Genomic DNA, 11839 nt, shown 5'->3' with positions numbered 1-11839 from the left:
GAGCAGTTTAAGGGCTCTGTCACTTTTATGCAAATAAGCTGTTGCTGAATACGCCAGATAAATGGCAAAACACAATATAAGCTGCAATATAAGCCCAAAACTCATTATTTGAAAAGCCAAAGACAGTAGGTATAGATCCCTTTATCAGACAAAGTCTGCTGGAATAACCTTAAATTAACCCTCCAGGCACGTAACAGTATTAGATGATATTCTGACAAAAATACATTGTCATCTGATATCATGACCAACATTCAACCTGAAATTAATGTCTGTTGACTTTGATACCCAGCTGGGAACGTTCTTAACTTGAATGAGACGTTTAAGGGCTCTGTCTCTTTTAAGCAAATAAGTTCATGCTGAACATGCCAACTAAATGGCAAAACACAAACAAACCTTTACTTAAAATTTCCCAAATTGCCCTCATCTGCTGACTTGCCAAAGACACTAGGTACAGATTCCTCCCTCAGACGAAGTCTGTCAGCTAATCCAGCTGTGTACTATATGAGGTTCTCAAGCAAAATGTCTCAAAACAAAATGTTGTTTCTTCAACTGATCTAGTGGGTGAGGCTCTGCTGGGGGTTGACAGGTGAGGGGTGGAGCCAGGCAGGTTCTATGCAGGTTTACTCTTTGTGACATCACAATAAGCATTCAAACATCTCATAGAAGCACGTGATTCCCGGACACCACACTCTTTTAGCTGATTTGGTTTTTGGAGTGTATATTATAGGGGGAAATAAAGACCCAAGTGGAAATAAAAAGCATGCATAAAGTGAGTTTTGCAAAAAATGGCCCACTCTGGTTGTTGTGTATTCTTAACAGCGTCCACTGTCCACAATGCCTTTAAGCCCACAATATGAATGAAGTTTCAATTCCAAAAAAACTGGGACCTGTTCTTTATCATATTTTCTCAACTGTAGAGGAACCCTATTCAGTGCCATTCTCTCTACTGGAAAGGACACACTGTCTAATAGGGGCGGTAATGAAGGCACTCCACAATGGCACCCTCTTCTACTGGAAGGGCAGAAGGACACCCATAGATGGCACTCATTAAGATTAATTAGATGAAAATGTCTTGATCTAAAGGGCATATCATCCTCATGTCATATTTATTGCAGGAAGGGGCACTGTCTCAGCCAAAAGGGCACTTGATCTTTTTTGCCACTTTAGAGGGCACTTTTTGGGCATCCTTTTTAAAACGATAGGGGCACTGATGAAGGTGGCATAGCTTCTCTACTATGCTACATCTATTTTACTAATCTGTCCAGCATATAGCATCAGGTGTGTCTGTCTAATTGTCAAACAACAGCATGTTTTTATTTTGCTGCAGTTTGCTGCCCTGCTTTTGGGAAAATTAGTCAAGGTTCCTTATGGAACCAGATATTCAAAATGTATCAAATGTTTCTTCTATGGCAATACTCAGAGACCCTGTGTAGCATCTTTTTATTTTTATTTTTAAGAGCGTATATATCAGGGTTTGCGTTTGTCTACAGGTTGTGGAGCTGTGCACAAAGGAAAGAGACAGGAATACCAATAGTAGAAGGAAAGAGAGGGAGAGGTAGACGGAGAGAGAGAGAGAGAGAGAGAGAGAGAGAGAGACTCTGCAGTATGCAGTATCCTCGTATCTCTCCTCAGTGCTGAGTCTAGCACTGCGTGACTGACTGGTTGCTGGCTGTGTGCTGAGAAAGAGAGAGAAAGAGAGAGAGAGAGAGAAAGAGAGAGAGAGGAGGAGAGGGAAAAGGGGGGAGGGGAAGGCTCGTGCACGGATGAGAGGCAGGCGGCAGCAGCAGCAGCTCTTTTGTGGCGCGCGCTGCTGGGGACTGGCCCGCGAGCAGCAGGGCGCTCTGTCCAGCCAGGCGCGCGCTCAGCGCCGCCACCCCCAACACACTGGCAGCCGCAGGGACTGGCACCGGCAGAGGGACAGTGACAGGGGACAGGGACAGTGACAGGGACAGGCAGAGGCACAGGGACAGGCACTAAACCATTTTCTATCAGGCGTAAGCACGCGGACGCGCGCGCTCCCCCGCTTGCACCATGGCGCAAGCCGCCAAGCAGATCCGCAAGAACAAGGACCTAGCGGAGGCTGCGGCCCAGGAGCTGCGCGAGAAGGAGGAGGAGAAGATCAAGAAGAGGAACCGCTCGAGGGACCGCAGACGCAAGGTAGGGAAATACGCAAATACCTCACCTCCTCTTTTTTTTTATTCCCCTTTTCTCATCCTTCTACTACTGTCTGTTCATCATCAGCTCGCGCCCCAGTCGTGTCTTTCCCTCCCTGCCTCGGTCATTTGTGCAGGGAAGCGAAAGGAGTGAATGCGCATCTTTAACACACACGCACACACACACACACACACACACACACGTATACATGCACGCGCACACATGCACACGGCTGGTTGCAGTAAGCAGACATGCATAGATCAGCTGTGGTGTAGCATCGCTGAAACCCTCAGCCTGAGGATGGAGGAGAATGGTGGCGCGCGAGGAGGGTGGGGGGGGTGGGGGGGGTTGAATGTGTCTGAGAAGATTGGTTAAGTAACCACATTTTAGGAGGAGGATTGTCTTGCACTACAGCACTGCCTGCACGCGGTGTGATGGTTGTGCAGCTAATGTCATGCGCCTGTGAAACTGCAGCACATGCACCATCCATGCCCTGCCCATCCATTCTGCACGAGCTCTGTATTCAGTATGAATCAGTACAGTTCTGTATGGTGGATGTATTCAGTAGGATTGTGTATGCCGCGGGTATTCAGTATGGTTCTGTATGGTCTATGTGTTCAGTATGGTTCTGTATGGTCTATGTGTTCAGTATGGTTCTGTACAGTTCTGTATGGTCTATGTGTTCAGTATGGTTCTGTATGGTCTATGTGTTCAGTATGGTTCTGTACAGTTCTGTATGGTCTATGTGTTCAGTATGGATCTGTACAGTTCTGTATGGTCTATGAGTTCAATATGGTTCTGTATGGTCTATGTGTTCAGTATGGTTCTGTATGATCTATGTGTTCAATATGGTTATGTACAGTTCTGTATGGTCTGTGTGTTCAGTATGGTTCTGTATGGTCTATGTGTTCAGTATGGTTCTGTACGGTCTATGTATTTAGTATGGTTCTGAATGGTCTATGTGTTCAGTATGGTTCTGTATGGTCTATGTGTTCAGTATGGTTCTGTACAGTCTATGTAGTCAGTATGGTTCTGTATTCAGTATGGTGCTATATGCTCTATTTATTTATCATGGGTCGGTATGATCTTAGTATTCAGTAGGATTGTGTTTAGTATATATTTTTTAGTATGGGTTGGTATGGTCTATATATTTCGTATAGGTCAGTATGGTCCATGTATTTAGTATGGTTTTGTATGGTTTGTGTATTCAGTATGTTTCTTTAAGGTTTTTATATCCAGTTTTGAGTATTTACTATATATTTGCTATTTCCTATATTGTAGTTAAGTATGGTCTATGTAGTACAATCCTTTACAGTCTGTGACTTCAGTATGGGTCTGATTAGTATTCAGTAGAATTGTGTATTATTCTCTATGGTTGATGTATTCAGTACACTTGTATACAGTCTATGTACTCATTAAAGATCAGTGTGGTCTGTGTATAGTGTGTTCTCTTTGGTTGTGCATGGTTGATATATACAGCTCTGGAACAAAATAAGAGACCACTTACAAAATATGAGTTATTTTTTTATTTTACCAAATTAAAAACCTCTGGAATATGATCAAGAGGAAGATGGATGATCATGAGCCATCAAATCAAGCTGAACGGCTTGAATTTTTGCACCAGGAGTAAAGGCATGAAGTTACCCAAAAGCAGTGTGTAAGGCTGGTGGAGGAGAACATGCCAAGATGCATGAAAACTGGGTTATTCCACCAAATATTGATTTCTGAACTCTTTAAACTCTTTATGAATATGAACTTGTTTTCTTTGCATTATTTGATGTCTGAAAGCTCTACTTTTTTTTGGTCATTTCAGCCATTTCTCATTTTCTGCAAATGAATGTTCAATGAATGACACTATTTTTATTTGGAGAATAAAACAACAATGTTCATTTTACTCAAATATATACCTATAAATATAGGTATTAAATTTTTTTCCAGAGCTGTATGTAGGGTGACTCTGTTAGGCATGCACAGTTGGCAGTTTAATATGGTTCTGCATACTTTATGTATTCAGCTGCTGCTCTGCTTCCCTGTTAGCAGTCTGCAGCAGCTTCTATTGTTTCCGGCAGGCTTTTCGTATCTTCTCTTTCTCTCTGTCTGCATGAGGTGTACTAGCAGGGTTTCTGTGAGCTGAATGCATACAGCAGTGTTTGATATGATACATGTGTGCCTCTGTGTGTGTGTGTGTGTGTGTGTGTGTGTTTGTGACGGGTGCATCAGCAGACATGTAATGTCTTGGTCTGCTTCATATGAGTCTCTTTGATGCTGCTGTGGATGATCCTCCAGAGAGCAGGCTTTCAGGCAGCTGCTGTGCACTGGACTTTTCCACCAGTGTGTGTGTGTTCACGCTGGACATGCAAATGGCTGCAAAAAGAACGAGCAAGCGAGTGAACGAGTGTTTTGCAGATGATGCATCTGATCTGCAGCACTGTTGCATTGCCGTGCAGACGGATGCATTAGCTGCTGTCGTTTTTTCTCTGTTTGAGGCTCAGGAACCGGTCTGTTTAATGTGTTCTGGGTGCAGTTAGAGCCAGGCAGCTGCAGCCCACCGCTACACGTGACTGGAGAAAACAAGACGAGCCCACAGCGACCATTCTGCATCCTCAAGATCATAAAATCTGCCAGGCTAGCATTTATCAGCGGCAGTTCTCAAATATATGATCAGACAGAGCGAGGAATGTAGGATGAGAGGGAATATAACAGTGTGTAACATTTTCTGTGAATTCTAATTCTGAGGGGGAGTGATAAAATAACATCACAAAAAATATATAAATATATATATATATTATTGCAACCGAATAAATGTTACAATTTTACTTCACATAAAAATAACAGTAAAAAAAAAATCAGCAGAATGCAAAAAAAAAATAACAGTAACTAACCAAGAGTTTGATTTTGTATAAAATAAATATAATGTAAAAATATAATAAAATAAATTGTGTAAGATAAACATAAAATAATGCAGCAAAGAACGTCAACGTAGTGCAGAATATTTACAGTAATTGTAAACATTAATAAAAAAACTATTAAAACCTCACAGTAAACAGTAAAAAAAAACAAAAAAAACTTTGTGCTCTGCTTAAAATTGTGGTCCTTCCTACAAACATTTGCGAGGTTAATCTTTTATTGTATAATGTGTTAAACTGGAGAAATCTCGAATCATGTTCAAATCCTGGTCATGCAGCTTGCCATCAGCTGCCGGAGCCCTGAGAGAGCACAATTGGCCTTACTCTCTCTGGGTAGGTACTCTCTCTGAGGTTTCTCCTCATCACTCCTAGGGTGATGTCGATCAGCACAAGGCGTCTGTGAGCTGATGTATCAGAATAAAAGAAAAACTGGAGAAATTGAGGCTTAAACTGTAATTCATAGCAGAGATTAGTCTGTGTTTATTGGGAGGAGAGTGAAGAGAGAAAAAAGAACTTAGATAACATTTTGGGCTGGAGTTCAGACAGCTTCTACTTGTTGTAGGAAGCCACACCCCTTCTCTGATAAGTGACAGGAGGAGTCAGGAAGGAGATATAGGTTAAACATGAACATGTGAGAGAGCGACGGATCATATTTTAAAAATGAGAGATTGAGAGGCGGTTATTCAGACGTATTTTTTAATAACACCACTTGTGGTCTATAGTAGGGGTGTGCTGTATCGTAGCGTATGCAATAATATCGGCTACATTTCTGAATATCGTGAGTGATATTATACCCTGAAATATGGTGCCATATCATCCACCCCTAATGAACACATCAGGGTACTACTTTTTTACTGTTTTTATCAAAAGAAAAAATCACCATGTTCTCATTTCCTATTATATATCTACTAGAGACAGATTATATCTATCCAGTATCATTTATTTTACTTTAATCCTGGATAAATGGAGATATTTGGAGTGCATTATAAGTCATGACATTATGAAACATTGACGTCTGTTACAAATCAGATAAAATTCTTGTATTTTTTAATATCTTAGTTAGTTGTGTGCCATATCATATCATACTGTATGCAGTAATAAAACTTCATTTTCATTTTTTTGCAGTAGTGTATTCCTGAAATATATTTTTTTATTCAATGGTTTGTCATATCGCCACGAGTATCGTTATCGTGAAAATACCATGAAATATAGTGATATCTCTAGTCTGTATTCATATATATATATATATATATATATATATATATATATATATATATATATATATATAGGGCTTTAATATCTGTCTTTAAATGAACCGTAGTGACTGATTTTGTTATGACATTGTATTGGATACATTTTCCTTCCATTCTCTTCCTGGATAAATTCGCTTCTTCTTCTTCTTCTCCTTAAGAAAAGGCTGTGGTGAAATTTAATTTTAGCGCTTTGAAGAGCTTTTTAATCTTGAATGAGAAGCTTGAAGCAGCATTTGTCAGGAGAGCCAGGCATGTCCAGCTGAGGCGGAAGAGAATTGGTCATAGAAAAATGCTGATGATTGTGTTATTTATATATTTATCTCATTTATTTTTAACCAGCCAAAAATTATTGCCCAGTTTCCCGTAAAGCACTGAAACTACTGCCTCAGGAAAGGAAGAGCAGGAGTTTCCTCTGTTGCACAGGATAAATTAATCAGAGTTACCAGCCTCAGAAACCACTATTTAACAGCTCCCCATATAAGAGCACCTAAATGCTTTGCAGGATAGGCAATAAAACATGGATTATTAGGTGAAAATGCTCATATTTGACATGTATATTTGGGAAACAATGTATGAATATAGTAGCTATATTTAAAATATTAATTGTATATATATATATATATATAAAATAATTTATGTTACCTTAACTTTGAAAAAATCTATAGAGCCGGGGACATCTCTGAATGGGTACTCTATACGTGTAGTTCTGTAGGCCTGACCTGTAATGCTGTCACTTTCTCTATGTCCTTGTTTTAGGAGCGTTTCTGCCTTTAGGCTTGACTTTAGTAAGACTTTAGTAAGTGCAGAAAATGCTCAGCGGGGTTCAGGCAGGGTGACTGACTGGACCAGTCAAGAACATTTAAATTTGTGCTCCTGTAAAAACTCTATCCTTGGTTTATTTATGTGTGCTTGTTTTTTGTCTCACTGCAAGATGAAGCATCTGAGCGCTTTAAGATGATTTAGTGCACTTCTGCAGTTCATCCTATATCCCATTTTATTTTTCTTTATTTAGTTGAGTAGTTCTTGCTTCTCATAATCTGGATTAGAACATTACTCAAATATTCACTATTCACTGTCTACCTGTAACTCTACCTCTTCACTACTTTACTTTAACTGATGCTCTCAAACACTTTATTAAGAGACAAGAAATTCAAGTAATTAACTCTTGATGAGTTCAGCACAGCTGTTAACTGAAAGCTTAAATTCCAAGTGACTCTACCTCATAAAACTGACTGAGAAAATCCAGCAGAGATGTGCTAAACTGTCTAATCTAAATTAATCTAAAATATATTTTTTTACATTTTTGTTTGCTAAATAATTCCATATGTCTTCATTCTTTGGATCAGCTTAGTAATAATCTACAATGTAGAAATTTTAAATAATGAAAAAACGTTGAATTTAATGTGCCTCCAAACTTTTGACTGGTACTATATATTGTCGCTGTCCAGTGATAAACAAGTATCTCCAAAACAGCAACTTTACTGGAGAGAGAAAAAAATCTTCTAAACTTTTAATGGAAGTCAATCTAAGAAGAGTTAATTTTAGGTGGTTTATAAGCATTTCTATTGGTCAGTTCATCAATAATTTTTGGCACAGTGTAAATGACAGTTTGTCTGTTTAAATTATGTATTCAACCAAAAATAGACAAAAATAGAGATACTTGTTTTTTACTGGACAGCAATGATATGCAACAAATTCAATATAATTTAGACAGCCAATCAGGAGGCCAGGCTTTGGAACAAGCATGGTTATTGCCTCAAAGGTGTGGATATGACTGCTTACTTGTTAGAGCTGCATAATTTTAGAAAAAAAATCACATTGTGAAACCTTATATTTCTCCAAAAAGAAAATATGTCATAATATCAGTACTGCAATATGTATTTCCAAGATTAGAGTAATATAAATAATATTGGATAGATATATTCTGCTTTATGATTTATATGTCAGTGAGAATAAGTAAGAATACATTGTGAATACATTTTCCTTCTGTAAGAAGCAAGCTGTAGCATGATGTGATTTACATTTACATTTCTCTGGTTTGTATGCACACATTGTGATGAGAATACTGAAACTAAATATTGTGTAGTAGGGGTGGGCGATATGGCTCTAAAATGATATCACAATTTTTCAGGGTATTTTTGTGATAATGATATACTTGGCGATAAAGGAAAACAGAAAAATAACTAATTAATTTCAGGAATATAGTATAAGAGTATAACAGCATAATCATAATGTGGCAAAATAAATAATATAGCATAAAATAATATAATGCAGTAAAAAATATTGCAGAATATTTAGTGCATGCATATAAACTGCAAAACTAAAACAATTATACAATAAATACACCTAAAGCTTCACAGTAAATAATAGACTACTTTTAAGACAGAACAGCCCTATTATAACGATATGGATTTTTAATATCACGATATTTCTGTGGTACGATATATTGTATACGATATAATATTGCCCACCCCTATTGTGCAGACCTAATACAAATAAATAAGCTACCAAATTTTAATAATGTGTTGAGAAAATGCATTTTTGAAATGAACATTTTCAGTTCATGTGATTAATGGCAACGACCCTAGTAAATATTCTGTACATGTATGCGGTGTATGCATGCACTGTTTCCCCAGGCACTCAGCCGTGGCCTAATAATGCCACCTGCTCCGATATACCAGTGATGTATTTGTGCACATGAATGTGTGTGTGTGTGTGTGTGTGTGTGTGTGTGTGTGTGTGTGCATTCACAATAAATGAGTCCACATAAACATTACTAAAGGCTGATGTTTGGCCTCAGAGGACATTTTCTGTGGTGCGCTGTTGAAACAAACCAGCAGATTTCACTGGAGACTCAAAACCACATGGTGAGGTTTCATAGACTGGCTGAACAAAAAGCTAATGACTTTAATTAAAAAGGATTAAAAATCATTTACTTGGGGATCTAAGACAGCTTACGTCTTATCATTGAAAAGTTACTTTATTTCAGTAATTCAGTTCAAAATGTTAAACTCATATATTATATAGATGTATTAAACAGAGAGTGATCTATTTTAAGCGTTTATTTATTTTATTGTTGAAGATTATGGCTTACAACCAATACAAATAATAATATTATATAAGACCAATTGTTACTTTTGGCAGTGTGGGCAGTGTGCCAAGTCCTGCTGGAAAATGAAATCTGCATCTCCATAAAAGTTGTCAGTAGCAGAGGGAAGCATGAAGTGCTGTAAGATTTTCCAGGATAAAAACTGCACTGACTTTGTACTTGATAATAAAACACAGTGGATCAACACCAGCAGATGACATGTCTCTCCTCTAAACCATCACTGATCATCAGTACATTTTACATTTTATTTGTAAATCAAGGGATCAGAGTCTGGAGGAAGAGTGGAGAGACACACAGTCCAAACTGCTCGAGGTCTAGTGTGAAGTTTCCACCAATCAGTGATGGTTCGGAGAATCGTGTCATCTGCTGGTGTTGATCCACTGTGTTTTATTATCGAGTCTAAAGCCAGTGCAGTGCAGGATATAACCAACAATTTTTATCCCAGTTTCATTCATAAAGATTCTGCCTGTCATGACTAGACAAAACTCATGACTAGAAGGGCAAGCAAAAATGAGAGTAAAAAAACAGAGAAAAGGTCATAACTATACCGATACTGGGGTGAACAGGTGAAACCAATATTCAGGTGATTGAAAACTTCTTGAAAGTGCTGTGTGCAGTGTCAGGTGACTGTGTGAGGGAGTGTGTGATTGTCGCAGGTTGCTAAACATTCTCATAATGTTTCTTTGTTAGTTGGGATAAGGTTAATGTTAGGTTTAGATTCAGTGTTTAGATGGGTTTAGATGGGTTTAGCCTCAGCATAACCTTTTCAGGTGGGGTGTGAGAAGAATAATGGTTCCAGAAAGCTCATGTAATTGAATTCATTTCAGTTCCATGTGTTTAAATGAGTTGTTAAATTATCCGTTTGCCTGAATACCATTTAAGAGGCAGTAGAGAAGCATAAGGGAATAAGCATAAGTGTTTGACAGTTTCTTTGTGATGGTGTGTAAATGTCACCCTAGTGAGTTATTTTCCTTGGCTTGGTGTATTTATTCTCCCTCGCCTCGTTCTGCAGGTTAATTGCAGTATGAATTGCTGCTATTTCTTGAATTCAGGAGAAGATGTGAATGGGCTGGAATTACAGAACTGCCGGCAGCGCTGTATCTGCTGAACAGATGCTGTATTTTCAGTATGACTGGAGGGAACAGGCCGGCTCGTGCCTCCATTGAGTTCTGCTGGTATGGTAGTACTGAGCTGTCTGCTGAAAGCTCTTGGGGTCTGCCATCCTTGACTCGTTGAACAGAGGCGAGGCAGGAGTGGGTGGGCAGAGACAATACACATCAACACTCAGCTTACTCACACACACACTCTCTCACTCACACACTTTCTCTCACACCAGCCAGCCTTATTGACTGATTATCAAATGCCTGCCGGCCCTCCAAAATAAAAATGGACTCGTAGAAAACTGCACAATCGATTATAACAAGCTTCAGAAACTTCTTGAATGGTGCAGAGAAATCGGCCTATGTAACCAGCACTGGCAAACAGACGAATCAGTGAATGATAAGTCTGGAGTAGGCCAGTTGCGATAACTACATTATTGACTTATCATATTTACACAATTTTTTACCGCGATCATTTTTGCAGACGTTGTTAACAGCCACTGGGTTTCCGTGTGGGTTTCTTTACTGCAGCTAGATTTCAGCACCTCGTGCTGTGCTTCTCTCTCGCCGGCTCTCTGTCTGAGGCGAAGACGAATCTGTGAGACAAAGACATCTATCGGTTGGGAAATGAGTGTAGAGCGTATGCACCAGTGACGGTACCTCCAGCGGAGGCTGTGTGTGGAGATAGCGAACATATTCAAGGCTAATAGGACTTTCTCAAAACTAAACAGCTTTAGAGAATGTTTAGAAGGTTTAGAGTAGTCCAGTTTATTTTAAAGTTGCAAAGAAGTGGAGATCTTATTTAAAGCAAAACCATCCAGCCCAATTTTCTGAGCTGAATATTGAATATGAATATTGTTCCACCAGAGAGATCCTGCCTCAAGTTTCACATGCTAAACATGTTGGTGTTCTTTGCTCGGAATTTGTCTGACAGTTACATTAAAAATACAATTATTGCAAGAGCTATAGCTGAGCCATCTGTGTTTTTGATCATATGGACACATGTGTTTTTGAGCTAATGTGTGTTTTACAGCATATACTACATATATAATCAGAAAAAAGAATCTGCAAGTGTCTTTGTGTTATGTCCAGAATTAAAAAGAAATAAATAATGTAAATGTTTCTATTCTAATGTAATCTATTTGTTGTTACTTTATTTTTTTATTAAGGTCTTTTTCTCAGGGTGGTTGTACTTTATTTAGGATATAATAGTTTTATATTGGAAGCCCAATGTCTGCTCTTAATAATAAAAAGATAGTTTAACTGTAAAATGGTGTAATACTATTATTATATATGTATTATATGTATATTATGCTA

At 38.6% G+C, this 11839-nt stretch overlaps 1 protein-coding gene across 5 annotated transcripts in view; it reads left to right on the top strand.

Moving 5' to 3' along the window:
- Positions 1 to 1732: 1732 nt before the first annotated feature.
- The window catches only part of ank1b (ankyrin 1, erythrocytic b), a 148715-nt gene continuing 138608 nt past the window's right edge, over positions 1733 to 11839 (top strand). For 4 of the 5 annotated variants that reach the window (XM_049466541.1, XM_049466542.1, XM_049466544.1 and 1 more), the window contains exon 1: positions 1733 to 2157. In XM_049466541.1, coding sequence (XP_049322498.1) covers positions 2032 to 2157 — 126 coding nt within the window. In that variant the 5' untranslated portion in view covers positions 1733 to 2031. The remainder of the gene's footprint in view (positions 2158 to 11839) is intronic. The other variant, XM_049466545.1, reaches the window with a different exon arrangement.

Source organism: Astyanax mexicanus, chromosome 17, assembly GCF_023375975.1.
Source record: "Astyanax mexicanus isolate ESR-SI-001 chromosome 17, AstMex3_surface, whole genome shotgun sequence".
In the NCBI taxonomy this organism is placed as follows: domain Eukaryota; kingdom Metazoa; phylum Chordata; class Actinopteri; order Characiformes; family Acestrorhamphidae; genus Astyanax; species Astyanax mexicanus.
The sequence above is the reverse complement of the archived record's forward strand: the minus strand, read 5'-3'. Positions and strand labels throughout refer to the sequence as shown.